Source organism: Dermochelys coriacea, chromosome 11 (assembly GCF_009764565.3).
Source record: "Dermochelys coriacea isolate rDerCor1 chromosome 11, rDerCor1.pri.v4, whole genome shotgun sequence".
In the NCBI taxonomy this organism is placed as follows: Eukaryota; Metazoa; Chordata; order Testudines; family Dermochelyidae; genus Dermochelys; species Dermochelys coriacea.
Window position 1 is genome coordinate 2,904,605 of NC_050078.2, and position 15,222 is coordinate 2,919,826.

Sequence of the window (15,222 nt, forward strand, 5' to 3'; positions counted from 1 at the left end):
GGAGCGCTGGGAAGCTTTCCAGGCTGGCTGCCCCCTTGTTCGCTGCAGGGCCCTGCTGGCTTCTGCTGCCTGTCCCACAGCCTCAGTTATGGGGCCCCCAACCTGGGATCTGATCCCTCACCTTGGCTGAGAACCAGCAACTCCCGCTGGCTTCAGCCAGAGCTGCAGGTGCTCAGGGTGACACACTTGGGAAGGGTCCTGCCCCACATAGAAGATAACAACCTACTGCTGCTGCTAGCGAATGATGGCGTTCCTCCTGGAGCTCTGTGCTGAGGGTCTAGGGGTGCAAACCCTACCACATCTGAAAACCAGGCCTTCATCTCAAGCCCCATTCTTTAATACCTGCTGATGAGTGGCTTTTCAGAGCCAGCTGCTAGTAATGTCCCCCCCCACCAATAACTGCATGTAGCTCCTCCCACCCCCAGATGAGTGGGATAAAAGCCCTGCCCCTTAGCCTGCCCTGGCTAGGGGAGCTTTGGGGAATTGAGCCAGGGAGTAGCCTGGTTTGGAAGCAGGCAGGCGAAGGAAGCCAGTGAGTATGAAGGCTCTGAGCCACTCACTCCATGCGGAGGATTCATAAGTGAGCGGGGGGGCTAGATCTTTGCGGTTCTCACCCAGCGCTGCCCTGGGTTTGCTGGTGGAGCCGGTCATTGACGCAGAAGTTCTCAAACATGCCCCTGGCCATGGGCATCTCTGTTTCTGGGTGCCCAGGTTGAGCCAGCTGAAGGGTTGGCAACCAATGGGAGTGGGCAGGGCCTAGCACCTCTGAGAGTCTGGCCCCTGGAGTCCCAAGTTGGGGCCCCCAAATCAAGGGGGGCTTTTGGAGTCTGAGAGTTTCAGGCCAAAAGGGACTACCAGCTCCTACAGCCTGACTCTGATCTCCTCTGTCATAGGCCACCAACCCTGCCCAGCACCTGCACGCTAACCCCTCCCTGCCTCAGTTTCCCCACCTGGAGTAACAATACATCCCTGCTGGGGGAGGGTTAATTAGCAAATGAGTTTCACATGCTGCTTGGCTCTAAATCAAACTCAAGGCACTCAGGGCCCAGCATCTCTGGGCGCAGCACCAGCTGCCAGAAGGGTGGGTGGAGGCTGAGACAAACGGTGAGTTCTGGCCGCCCCGGCTCCTGACGGATGTGGCAAAGCCAGTCGCTCGGAGAAGGGGACTGGGAAGCGCCTGATGTGAGTTTTTTTTTCCTCACCGCTTGCAAGGCAGAGCTGCTCTGGGTTCTGCCCAGCTCTGGGGACCCCCACGCTCCCATCCAGCCGAGCCGGATATCAGGAGTGGGCACCTCGCCGCTGTCGGAGAGGGGCTGCTAATGGACCAGCTCTGCCCCCTCCTCCTCATCCCCCGCATCCCATTCCCCAGAGCCCAGGGAGCCCGTTTGCGCCCTTGGCCAGAGCAAAACGAAATGAGCTGGGTCTTTGTTGCTGGAGGCTCCCTGCCTGTGCCCTTGCGGGGGGGGGGCGAGAGGGGGGCCGCAGGGACTGTGCGCTATAAACCAAACCAAGCCAGGGCGGCTGCGGGGAGTGGGCAGTTCGCAGGCTGTGGTGGCTGGAAGCGCGTGGCTCAGCGGTCCCATCGGCACCACAGCCTGGCCCCCAGCGGGCTCTGGGGCTCACGCCCATTAAGACCCCTGGGTTACTCACTGGTGGTGAGGGGGTGCGTGGGAAACCAGCGGAGCAGCGAGGGGGAAAATGCTCCCACCCTTGGGCTGATGGGCACCTTACGCCCTGGATCTGTCAGTGTGCGGCTGGCATCCGAAAGCATCTCTGGCGACTCCCACCCAGTTGCATCTCCCTGGGACCCAGGGCAGGTTGGCAGCCTGATGCCCCTGGGTGCTTACCCATCTGCAGTGTGGAACCCAAGGGTGGCCGGTTTTATCTCATGGCTTTAACGGGTGTTGGCGAACCTGGCGGCGCGTTCTCCTGGTGCTACGCGACGGGCGTCCTGCGTGGGCTGCCAGCCGGGCCTGGGGGGCATGTGGCTCTCAGGGGTCTCGCTTTGGCTGCTGTCCTGCTCCCCCTTGGGTTGACACCCCACAGCGCCGTGTGGGGGTTTCCCTGCGGCTTGTGTGCCTCTAGCCGGAAAGTGCCAGGGGGGCCCCACTGGCCCAGGAGCTGGGCTCTCTGTCCCGGGGGTGTGGGGTGGGTTTGGGGGGCAGGTGGGAGAGACTGATTCGGGCTAGGAGGGAACAGGGACCCGGCTATTGAGCTGTGCTTGCGTTTCCACCAGACTCCTGGGCCAGATTCAGAGCCGGGCCCCCAGGAGACCAGCGTGGCTACGTGCCACGGATGAATGGCAGGGAGGGGGCAGAGGAGTGTCTGTCGGGGGTGGTTATTGGAACTGGCTTTGGGCGCCCGCCAGGCTGGTGTGGGTGGAAGGGCTACCAACTAGGCCACGGGCCAGGCCAGGCCTGGTCCTTGGGCACCCAGTGAGCCTGGTGGGCTCAGCTCCGTTCGCCCTGCTGAGCTTGGTCCTGGCACAGCACGAAACTTGCTCGGTGCAGTGCAGGAGGCCTCTCCTTCACCCAGAGGCCAGCTGCTGCCAGTGCCAGTGCCCTGCCCCGGGCCAGGAGAGCAGCTCTCCCAGTGGTGGGACGGAGGGGCTGGTCTCCCTGGGGGGCTCTGATGGAGCCAGGCTCCTGCGTTCGTGTTCGGGCAGCTCAGTCACTGTCTAGGTGGTGGGGCCCTGGCACTCAGTGGGGATATGGGTGGGGGCTGAGCCTCACCTGCTCGTGGGAGCTGGAGGGTGACCCCCCCACCGGCTTCCCTGTGACCCCCACCCTTGGGCTGGCAGGTGGCCACCCGGGCCAGCAGCTTGGCAGAGGGCTGGCAGTCTGAGGGGCTCAGCAGAGGAAGGCTGGGGGGTGGGGTGGGCGTTCTCCATTCCCCACCAGTGTGGGAGGGCAAATTCCTTGGGGCTGTGCCAAGGGGCCCTAGAGAAAGATCCCTCGGGGCTATGGGAAAACCCAGGCTCCCCCCATCCCCGCTGGCCAGATCGAGGCCCCCCCAGCAGCTCACTCTCTAGTCCCTCTCCCCTCTCCTGCCTGCTGCAGTGGCTAATTGGGAGCATCCTGTGATTTCCCTGGGGGCTGGGGGAGGTTAATAGCATTAGCAAAGTACTGATGGAGCCTAGCTTGAGGGTCCACTCCCCTGCTCCTTGCCCGTTTGTCACCTGCTGCCCCATCTCCATCAGCAGAGCTGGCTTCCAGCCCACGGGGGGGGGGGGGAGGAGGGGGCTCAGCTACCCTGTCATGGAGCATTCCCCACAGAGCCCCTCTCTGCTCCCCCACCAGGATGGGCAGTAGCAGCTGTTTCCCCAGGCTCCTCGCTAGGGATGGGGGGGGCCCCTAAGGGGTACTTCGGGGGAGGGAGGCTGGTCTAGTGGCAATTCCTGCCGACTTCTGCGTGACCTGGGGCTGGCCACAGGATCTTTCTGTGCAGCGGTTTCTCATCCTCCGGGAGCAATAGTTCCCCCTTCCCCATGCGAGTCAGCTAGTGATTTCCTCTGAGCTGGGCAGGGACCGTCTCCCGCTGTGTGTCTGCGGCACCTGGCACAACGGGGGCCCTGATCTCAGCTGGGGCAGGGACCATCTCTCAGTGTGCGTCTGTACAGTGCCTAGCAAAATGGGGACCTGATTTCAGCTGGGGCAGGGGCCATCTCTGTGTGTCTGTACAGTGCCTGGCACAATGAGGCCCTGATCGGCCCCCGGCCTCGACAACCTTGCAGTCGAGCATTGATCCACACGACTCACATCTGCACATCTCCTTTCTCTGAGATCAAATCTAAGAGCAACACTGTCCAGTTACTCCTGTTGCTTGCGAGCTTTCTGGGTGACTTTTGTTTCACGAGACGTGAAAATTCCTTTGGACGACTGAAACCTCCTGAGGTCTACGCCGTGCTGCTGTTAGCAGCACGCCACCTATTATCAGACATTAATAGCATGTGTTTTTTTAGCTCATCCTTGCTGGGTATGGTGCTGTACAGAAATGCTGTAAGACGAGGTCTCTGCGCTGAGGACCACACTATAATCCACTTGGCCTAGAAGTGTCAAGAATGCGACACATAAGAGCCAAGGGATGGAACAAAACCATTGCATGGTAGTACGCCAGCATTTGCAGATGTTAGGATGGTAGTGTGGCATATTGAGGGAGGGTGAACTACCCCCCGATGGCTAGTCACTAGTGGTTCATCTGTTAAATCGGAACTTCAATGGTTCCTAAACCTGTGAGGATATTGGCAGGGAAGAGTTTTCTAGCTTTGAGAAAAAGTCTATACCATGGAGAACCTGCATTTAACATGGAGTACACACATTTGGAAGCCAGTTATGCCTTGAAGTAGAAAAATTCCAAATTTTAGTTTTGTAGAGGAGAGAGACTCGTGTTTCTGACCAAATGATGATTTTTCAAGTGTGATGTGTAACCACAGTCATGTGGAGTGTGTCAAAACCCTTGCTAGACATCCTCGGCTGCAAGCAGGGAAATATGGTCTAGATGAGATTTCCAGAAGGGAGGTGCACAACTGGTTGGAAATCTGTACTTAAAGAGTAGTTCTCATGTCCTCCCAGTTTGCCAGTGGACCATTATCTAGTGGGGTCCCACAGGGGTCGGTCTTGGGTCTGATACTAGTCAATATTTTCATTAATACCTTGAATAACAGAGTGGAGAGGATGATGCTTATAAAATTTTGGGATGACACCAACCTGGGAGGGGTTCAAGGACTTCGGAGGAGGGGATTAGGACTCAAAATGCTCTTGAGAAATTGGAGAACTGGTTTGAAATCAGGAAAATGAATTAGGGTAAAGACCAAGTGCAAGGTCCTTCACTTAGAAATCAAACACGCTGCTACAAAGTGAGGAATAACTGGCTAGGCCGCGCTGCTGAAACGGACCTGAGTGTTCTTGTGGATCACACCTCGAATGAGTCCTCAGTGTGATGCTGTTGTGAGAAAGGCAACTGTCACTCGGGTGTCCTAACAGGAGTGTCATATGAAAGACGGGGAGGTCATTGGCCCGCTTGGCTCAGCACTGGGGAGATCAGAGCCGGAGTCCAGCTTCCAGTTCTGGGCATTGCACTTTAGGAAAGATGGGGATATATTGGAGAGAGTCCCCAGGCAAAGAATAAAATGAAAACCTGACCTAGGGGGAAAGGCTAAAAGCCCTGGACGCATTTAGTCTAGAGGTTTCAGAGTAGCAGCCGTGTTAGTCTGTATTTGCAAGAAGATGCATTGGATGCATCCGATGAAGTGAGCTGTAGCTCACGAAAGCTTATGCTCAAATAAATTTGCTAGTCTCTAAGGTGCCACAAGTACTCCTTTTCTTATTTAGTCTAGAGAAGCCTGGGGGGGGGAGCTGATGAGTCTCTAAACATGTAAAATCTTGGTGTAAAGAGGCCGATAATCGGTTGTTCTCCGTTTCCACTGAGGCTTGGACAAGAAGAAATCAGCCCAGTTTGCTGCAAGGCGGATTTCGGTTGGATTTTCAGAAGAACTTTCTAACTCCTTGGGTGGGGAAGCTCTGGGACAGGTGCTTGGGGAGGGTGAGGATTCTCCATCGCTGGAGGCTTTTACGAGCAGGGTGGACAAACCCCTGTCAGGGCTGGGCCTAGGTTTCCCCAGCTCTGCCTCGGTGTGGGGGTCCGGGCTGGCCAAACTCTCGAGGTTCCGTCCAGCCCCATGTTTTGATGACTGCAGTGCTGGGTGTTGGGTGGGATTTAATATTTGAAGTGTCCATGCTGGTTCCAGTGCAGGGCGGGGGCGTCGGCATGCCTGGCCACAGGGCCGGTTCTTGGCATTACAGGGGTTTCCAGGCTCTGCACCAGCAGCCCTGAGCTGGGGCTCCTCTCTCAGCCAAGAGAGCAGACCCACACCCCATTGCATGGGGGAAACTGAGGCAGGTAGTAGGGAAGGGCCTTACCTCTATTTGCACTGGCAGAGCTGGGACTAGAACCCAAGAGCCCTGCCTCCTAGCTCCACATCTTATCACTGAACCCCTTTGGCTAGGAACTGTAGCACAGGGTACCCCCTGCCAGTGCCCCACGTCCCTCCACTCTGCACCTCACCGTGGGCTCTGTTGAAGCAGGAAGGACAGTCTGGCGGTTACAGCGCTCGCTGGCACCCAGGCTTCAAATCCTCGCTTTGCCTCAGCCTCCCGGTGTGACCTTGGGCAAGTCAGCTAGGCGCTCTGTGCCTCAGTTTCCCATCTGTCCCATGGGGGTAACTGCTTGGCCCTGCCCCACTGGGGCATGGGAGGATAGAAACGTTGATGATTTGCCTGCGGAGACACCAGAGAAATCCCATAGATGAGGGGAAAGCAGCAGAATCTCCCTGGAGGGGGCTCCCCCCACCCAGCTGGGCCCAGAGCTAGGGCTTGGCAAGTGCTCTCAGTCCTCCCCTTGTGCCTTGCTCGCTCCTGCCCTGCATCCCCGGGGCTTTGGCGCAGCATCGCTCGGCTCCAGGGACGAGCCCTGCGCCCTAGCGAGCGCTGTGAAGGACACGAGCTGCCAAGCGTGCGGAGCAGCCAGCAGCTGCAAGGCACAGAGCCTGAGCGACCCACGCTGCCGGGGGAGGAGAGGGGGGGGGGGGAGAATCTCATTAGCTAATGGGGGGTGGGATTTGCCGGGCGGCTCTGGAGGGGAAGCAGTGCCTGGGCTGGCTCGTGTGCGTGTGAGCTGGGCCCTGGGCGGCCCGGAGGGTGCATCCCGCTCTCTGCAGCCTGCGCCTTGGGGAGCGCTGGGAGGCTTTGCAGGCTGGCTGTGCCTTTGCGTGCTGCAGGGCCCTGCTGGCTTCTGCTGCCTGTCCCGCAGCCGGGGTCTGGCTGTGCCGCCCACCAGGGAGCGGGGAAGTTTTAGCCAGCGTCTCCGGCACCTGGACGGGGCGCACGGTGAGGGACTGGGGGGCGTTGGCCCCAAGAGCTGCACCCAGGTCACTCGAGGGGCTGGGAGCTGCCTGATGGCCACCCAGCTCTGCGGTGCTCATGGCATGGTGAGGGGCGGTCGGGGTTAGCCCAGCATACGCTGGGAGCCACTGGTTACCTCAGAGCTCAGGAACCGCCCTCCCCCCCACAGCATCCATTGGCGTTTTAGCTGGAAACCACCTTCCCCTGGGGGCTGCAGATCTTGGGGGAGCCGGGTAGGAGTGAGCTATGACCTGTCTCGGCTGGTGCTTCGGCTTGATGATCCGCTGGGGGAAGTACCTCTTCTCCTGTATCCTGCCCTGGTGCTTCTGCCGGCCCAGGAAGGTAAGTGGGGATGGGGGGCATGGGACAGGGAGGCTGCGGTGGGGGGAGCCTGGCTTTGTGTCTGCAAATGTGGTAGCCCCAGGGGAGCCTGGATTTTCAGGGGCGCCGTTGTGGGAGGAGGGGGTGGTGGGCCGGCTATGGAAGGGCTGGAGGTTGCCCGCTGTGGGGGATACCTGTGGAGTGGGGCGTGTTGGTGGAAGAGCCTTCGTGTGGGTGGCCTGAGCTGGCGCTGTCTCAGGTGGCAGGGGCAGGCCAGCCCGGCTCTGGGGTCTGGGATCCAACTTTCTCATCCTGAGACCATCCCTGCTGCTAGCGCCCCTATGTGTCTTCCCACTGGCCTGTCGTGCCCCCCCCGTGGGGTCCCTTCCCATGGGTCCTTGGCCTGGCCAACAAAGGGGGCCAATTGTACTGGTGGGTGCCAGGCTGAGACCCCCCCAAACTCATTGCATGTAGCCCCTGAGCAGCCAGGGCTGCGTGGCAGCTGGGTAGAGGTGCCCTCTCCCATTGCCAGTCCCTTAAGGTGTCTGGACCCTGCCACTCACCCTTAGTGGGTTTTAGTCGGGCAGCCCCCAATGCTGGGGCCTGCCCATGGAGGGGGAGCTAAGTGGCTGGGGGACCTGGCTGCATGGTGTGCAGGGGTGTGGAGACAGGTGGGGAGAATGGTGAGGGGCCTAGGGCAGCGTCCCTGGGAACAGAAAGTGTAAAGGGCCCCACCCTCAAGAGGGGCCAGGTGAGGGGAGACTGGATTGAATCCTGACTGGGGCCCAGCAGAGAAAGCAGGAGATGCTCGTCTCTCTCAGCAGGGTCATGGGGGCAGCCGCTGAGCTTGAAAGATGGCAGGTTCGATAGTGACCCAAGTCTGTGGCATTGGCCTGGGGAACTCGCAGCCACAAGAAGCTACTGAGGCCAAGAATTCACCATTCGGAGAGGGCGATCGGACGTTCTTAGGGATAATAAGAATAGCCAGAGTTATAACGACTGACAGTCAAACCTGGAGTAGGGCCTGAGTGCCTTCTACTGAGCACCTTCATCCAGAGCTTTTCCTGGGGGACATGGGGAACTGCAACCCTAGCCCAGCTATTTGGGACAGGAAGTGAAGTCCCTGGAGGAGGCCCAGGACACTGCTGTCCTGCTTCAGCCCAGGGGGCTGGATTGGAGGACCGCTCGAGGCTCCTTCCAGCCCGACAGGTCAGTGATTTAGTGACTCTCCACCATGGCTCGCGGCAGTACTAGGGGTTCTCCCCATTTGTTGCCTGTTCCATCAATGCAGCAACCTGCTACCGCTTGGCGAACCCGGCGGCAGATGGAACGGGTGTGGCTGCAGCTGTGGCCATCGGGCGCTAGCTTTTGTTGACCACACGGGTCTGTGTTCGGCCTGGTTAATGTGACCAGTAACCACCACCAGCTGTAGCTGGGAGATTTAACTTTTTGTTCTCCTTCTAAAGAGTGCACGTGTTTCCCCCACACCCAGCCCACCCCAGACCTGCTTTGTGTCGCTTCTCAAACAAAACCCGGCCGGCATCTTACAGCAGCGGTATTATGAAGCACTGGTGTGTGCTGAGGTGTCCCCTGCTCTCTAGTGGTTGGAATCAGAACTGCACTCTTGTATGTCCTAGACTCTATACTGCTAACAGCGAATGGGGATTCTCTGTGTTCTGTCCCAGATGGGGCTGTGAAGTTCCCAGTGTCGCTGTGAGGTGTTGGCTGGCTGGGTTTGTGGAGTATTGTGGTGTGTAGATATACTTGTCGATAAGGGCCCTACAGAAAGCTCCGGGAGACTGGCTTGTCTTCAGTAAGGTGCTCCAGGGACTCTGAGACAGCCGCTAACAATCCAGCGTGTGTGATATCTCCTCTCTGCACACGCAGGCCCTGGGAAGGGTGGCGGAGGGGCTAGTGAACAGGCAGTTTCCGGCACTCCATATAGCTGTAATCGGGGCTGCCACTGGGGGGTGCTCAAGCCACAGGGCCAGATTGTCCATCCCGACCCCGTTGTAACTCTAGGGAGGTCAGAGGAAATGCCCCAGACCGACAGTGGCTCCTCCCAATGCTCGTCACACCTTGGCTCGAGGGGGACGGTGGATGGGGCGAGGCCTCTGAGCAACGAGTTGGCCAGACCTGAGCAAGAGAAGGGTTCCTGCTTGCGGGAGGGTGGGGGGGGGGGTTGTTTGACTGGAATCTGAGAGGGTTTCCCGGATGGGGGCCTGGCAGGGGTTTGCAAAGGGATGCAGAGTCTGATCTTGATGCCCCTGGCTCGCTGCTCCCCATCCGGCAGGGCTAGCATCCAGGCAGGAAGAGATGCCGCTTTGCAGGTTGTCACAGAGTCCCCGGGTGATGCTCGGGAACTGCTCCCTGCGAAGCCAGGCAGGACTCTGGGGGAGTCTCCTCTCTGGGAGCAGCCTGTCTGCAGGACACACAGCTCACCCAGCTCCCCCCTTCCTGGGTCTGACCTCGGAGCATAGAATCATAGAATCATAGAATATCAGGGTTGGAAGGGACCCCAGAAGGTCATCTAGTCCAACCCCCTGCTCAAAGCAGGACCAAGTCCCAGTTAAATCATCCTAGCCAGGGCTTTGTCAAGCCTGACCTTAAAAACCTCTAAGGAAGGAGATTCTACCACCTCCCTAGGTAACGCATTCCAGTGTTTCACCACCCTCTTAGTGAAAAAGTTTTTCCTAATATCCAATCTAAACCTCCCCCATTGCAACTTGAGACCATTACTCCTCGTTCTGTCATCTGCTACCATTGAGAACAGTCTAGAGCCATCCTCTTTGAAACCCCCTTTCAGGTAGTTGAAAGCAGCTATCAAATCCCCCCTCATTCTTCTCTTCTGCAGACTAAACAATCCCAGCTCCCTCAGCCTCTCCTCATAAGTCATGTGCTCTAGACCCCTAATCATTTTTGTTGCCCTTCGTTGTACTCTTTCCAATTTATCCACATCCTTCTTGTAGTGTGGGGCCCAAAACTGGACACAGTACTCCAGATGAGGCCTCACCAGTGTCGAATAGAGGGGAACGATCACGTCCCTCGATCTGCTCGCTATGCCCCTACTTATACATCCCAAAATGCCATTGGCCTTCTTGGCAACAAGGGCACACTGCTGACTCATATCCAGCTTCTCGTCCACTGTCACCCCTAGGTCCTTTTCCGCAGAACTGCTGCCGAGCCATTCGGTCCCTAGTCTGTAGCGGTGCATTGGATTCTTCCATCCTAAGTGCAGGACCCTGCACTTATCCTTATTGAACCTCATTAGATTTCTTTTGGCCCAATCTTCCAATTTGTCTAGGTCCTTCTGTATCCTATCCCTCCCCTCCAGCGTATCTACCACTCCTCCCAGTTTAGTATCATCCGCAAATTTGCTGAGAGTGCAATCCACACCATCCTCCAGATCATTTATGAAGATATTGAACAAAACGGGCCCCAGGACCGACCCCTGGGGCACTCCACTTGACACCGGCTGCCAACTAGACATGGAGCCATTGATCACTACCCGTTGAGCCCAACAATCTAGCCAGCTTTCTACCCACCTTATAGTGCATTCATCCAGCCCATACTTCCTTAACTTGCTGACAAGAATGCTGTGGGAGACCGTGTCAAAAGCTTTGCTAAAGTCAAGAAACAATACATCCACTGCTTTCCCTTCATCCACAGAACCAGTAATCTCATCATAAAAGGCGATTAGATTAGTCAGGCATGACCTTCCCTTGGTAAATCCATGCTGACTGTTCCTGATCACTTTCCTCTCCTCCAAGTGCTTCAGGATTGATTCTTTGAGGACCTGCTCCATGATTTTTCCAGGGACTGAGGTGAGGCTGACCGGCCTGTAGTTCCCAGGATCCTCCTTCTTCCCTTTTTTAAAGATGGGCACTACATTAGCCTTTTTCCAGTCATCCGGGACTTCCCCCGTTCGCCACGAGTTTTCAAAGATAATGGCCAAGGGCTCTGCAATCACAGCCGCCAATTCCCTCAGCACTTTCGGATGCAATTCGTCCGGCCCCATGGACTTGTGCACGTCCAGCTTTTCTAAATAGTCCCTAACCACCTCTATCTCTACAGAGGGCTGGCCATCTCTTCCCCATTTTGTGATGCCCAGCACAGCAGTCTGGGAGCTGACCTTGTTAGTGAAAACAGAGGCAAAAAAAGCATTGAGTACATTAGCTTTTTCCACATCCTCTGTCACTAGCTTGCCTCCCTCATTCAGTAAGGGGCCCACACTTTCCTTGGCTTTCTTCTTGTTGCCAACATACCTGAAGAAACCCTTGCATCCAGCATCCTCTGCCCCTCCGTGTGCTTCCCACCACGAGTCTACCCAGGCAGAGTCCTGGCGAAGCCAGAGGGTCCTGCCCCCCAACTCCACAGTGAGACGTGACTCTCAGCCAGCTGGGAACACAGAAGACTTATTAGACAACTGGAACATGGTCTAACACAGAGCTTGTAGGTGCAGAGAACAGGACCCCTCAGCTGGGTCCATTTTGGGGGGCAGTGAGCCAGACAACCCCGTCTGTACTTCACTCCATGTCCCCAGCCAGTCCCAAACTGAAACTCTCTCCAGCCCCCACCCCCCCGGGCTTTGTCTCTTTCCCAGGCCAGGAGGGCACCGGATTCCTTTGTTCTCCAACCCTTTAGGTCTCACCTTGCAGGGGGGAAGGGCCAGGCCATCAGTTGCCAGGAAATGGGGTGTCAGCCATTCTCTGTGTCCAGACCCCTGCACACACCTGCCCTCCTGGGCTCTGCAAGGATCATACACCCTTATCCCACCACCTAGAGACTTAAGACCTGCATAGGGGAAACTGAGGCACCCCCACACTATTCAGAGGAAACATTAAGAACAGTCCTGCTTCGTCACACAGGTGACCTGCCCTTAGGTTCGGGAGCTCAAACATGGCATGATCGGAGCTCTGCCCCTGCCGCTCTCAAGGGTTGACAACTGATGCCCGGGTGACAGGCGAACCGGGGCAGTGAAATGTTCTTCCCGGACGGACCCTGTGGGATCCTCTGATGCCTCTGAAACCTGAGCTACGCGCTGACCCTCGTCTTCACCGTGAAGCACAGCCAGTGTCTTCGCTGCTCGTGAAACAATCTGAGAAATCAGATCTGCTCCTGCCCTTGTTGCAGCAGCTGGCAGGACAGTGCACGGCTGGGCCTGGGGGGGGGGCATTCCCTAGTGCTTTGGCTATCTAGTTGTAGTGTGTGTGTGAGAGAGAGAGAGAGCACTGACTGCCTTAACCAGGGTGTAATCTATTATGTGTCTTAGCTCCTATGCTGCTAAAACCAAAGAGCGATCCTTCTGAACGTAGATAGAATGGCTGGGCTGGTGAGACAGGTGCTGGCACTTTGGGCACTGAATCCAGATCCCCCGTCTGTGGGACCTTGGGCCTGTCGCTGCATTTCTCTTGCAGTCTGTATAATGGTGATACTCCTTTTGTTTAGCCTGTGAGCTCCTCAGGGCCGGTCCCTTGCTCTGTCTGTGCAGCGCCTGGCGCCCCCATATCTGCTCCTGTCAGATCATGTGTCACAAGTTCTGCCCTCCCTGTGACTGCTCATGTTTCAGGTTGCTGGAGCCATATGCGCTGGACCCCAAACTGATCTCAATCTGTTACTGGCATTCCCAGGCCCTGCTGCTACTTCATGGCCCAGTCCTCGCTGGCGCATGCAGATCCTCTCAGTCTAACGTTGCCTGTCGGTTTCACGGATGTGCCATTGTAGATCTGGGATGAGCTCCAGGCTCTGAATCGAAGGTATCCTGCAGCAGGGAGTCCCATGGGTTACGGTGCTGAGAGCAGCCTTTAAACCCGGCCTGGTCTGACCATGCCACCCATTTGGTTCACAACGCAACCCCTTGTTCTCCCTATTATGGGATGGCAGAGGGGGCAGTGTGCCTGGGCTGGGCCCTGGGCAGTGTCGCCAGCTCTGGCGATTTGTTTGGGGAGTGACGGGTGTTCGCCTGGGGCTGGAGCCAATCTCCCAATGACAAGCAGGCTGCAGCTTCTCATGTGAATTTGAGCTCTTCGGTTGGCTGCTTGTCCCATTTGCTCTGCCTCTGGGGGCAGAGCAACCAATCGGAGCTGCTGCAAGAAGCCGGAAGAGCCCCCCTTTCCCCCGAATGGCTTCAGGTTGCTGAGAATTGGGGGGAGCAAAGACGGCAGCTCCTCCCCTGCTCCCCCTCCCATTCTGTGAGCAGTGGGGACAGCACGACACCTCTGCCTCCTGCAATGCAGGGGGGATGAGCCCCCTCCAGAGCTGCCCCCAACTCTAGAAGGGCAGAGGGGACCATGTTGCAGCCGCCCCCCCCCGGGGGGTGGGAAGAGCCCCAGGCAGAGCAGAAGGGAGGCAGGGGGGAGGAGAAACAATGGCTAGCCAGGGTTCATATTGTCTCCTCCAAACACGCGCAAGCAGCCAAGAGGGCTACACGGGGATCCCGGCGTGTTCCCGCCAGGGGAGGACTGACATGGCATCCCCTGGCGCGTTCAAGCTGCTGCTGCGTTTGCTTGCTGCTCTGTTCGGTGCAGCTGGCCCAATGCCTCTCCCGCCTGGGGCAATGGTTAGTCCTGGGGCAAGGCTCCTGGCTGGCTGTGCAGTGCGGGAGGGGCCTTGCAGTCCCCTGCATGGCCTCTCTTCTGCAGTGTTCACGGCCCCAGCTCTGCCAGTGTGACTCGAGGCTGAAGGCAGTCGGGGTGAGGTGGCCCCATGCAGCTAGCTTGTGGGTGCTGCCCCCTCCTCCCCAGCAGGGGATATGTGTTTGAGGTCGCCATGGGTGGCACATGGCTGGAGCTGCAGCCCCAGGCCTGGGAGCGTCTGGACACCCTGTGCCAGACCCATACGGCACCGGCAGTCCCGCTGGTTTGGAAAGGAGGCAGAAATGTTTTCGGGAACACGGGACTGCCCCTGAGGCTGGGGACGGAGGGAAAGGCTGGGTTACCCGCCCAGGGCAGCTGGTCCTATGGCACTGGCAGAGCTGTGAGGAATTTTGGCCTGAGCCACTGGGCATCCTGCCTTCCCCAGCGGCTGAGATGGTGATCTGAGCCCGCTGCATGCAGGGTAAAGGGCTGCCCCCTGCTGGCGGTCACGTGGCAAGACCTGCACTCGTAGTGTGGGGGGGTCTGGGGGTCTGTCCTGGACCGCCAGGTGGGAGTGGGAGAGAGATTTACCTAGGGACAGAACATGGTGTGGTGAGTCAGCAGGGGGCACTGGCTCCTGAGTCCCTTCGGACCCCAACACCCCAGCGGGGTGCTAGGGGGTGGTGTCCTGCAGCAGGGGCCGTGTGCCACAGGGAGTGTGAAACAGACCCCTGGAAGATACTCAGTGAGTGGGTTTCTGAGGGGGAGAGCTGTTTAGATCTGACCAGGACACCGCAGCTAAGGTGGTTCATGAATTTGGCCTGCCTGCCTGCCGGTCCTTCTGCGTTCCAGCCAGGCAGGCTGCAAGGAAAGCCAGTAAGAGCGTCACTGTGTGCTGTTATGCAGCTCCTGTGTTCTGCCCCAGAAGTTGCTGCATTTCAGTGGCAGGTGAAGTGCTTTGGGAAAGATGAAAGGTCCCGGAGAAACATTTATCACCACTTTCCAAACAATTAATCAATCCTCCAGCAGCCCTCTAGCTCGGGAAAGGTTGAAGCTGTTTTACAGCTGGGGAAACTGAGGCAGAGAACTTGTGACACTGTCTGAGTTGGGGTCAGATCTTGGGTGTGTTCCAGTGCCCCAGTCCTGTGATGTGGCCTGTAGTGCCCACTTCTCTGCCCTGGAGCAATGCGCCCTCTGTCGGTGCTGTTATCAGTGTGCTCTGGTGGGCCCAGCGACTTGCCGGCCACGGCCCCGAGCCTGTTTGGCCGGACGATACAAGTGCCTGAATGCAGGCGGCTAATAACTGTGCCTGCTAGCGTCTCCCTTCAGCCTCCCTGGAAATCTGCCCACAACCTACCAGCCACGACCCGTCTACAGCAGTGCAGCTCGCTGTCACACCCGGGGAGCTCTCTGCGTGGTGGCTTCTG

At 57.9% G+C, this 15,222-nt stretch overlaps 1 protein-coding gene across 10 annotated transcripts in view; it reads left to right on the forward strand.

The window, feature by feature from the left end:
- Positions 1–7,160: 7,160 nt before the first annotated feature.
- Positions 7,161–15,222, forward strand: part of TNS1 (tensin 1) — a 279,839-nt gene continuing 271,777 nt past the window's right edge. For all 10 annotated transcript variants that reach the window (XM_043504818.1, XM_043504821.1, XM_043504825.1 and 7 more), the window contains exon 1: positions 7,161–7,241. In XM_043504818.1, coding sequence (XP_043360753.1) covers positions 7,176–7,241 — 66 coding nt within the window. In that variant the 5' untranslated portion in view covers positions 7,161–7,175. The remainder of the gene's footprint in view (positions 7,242–15,222) is intronic.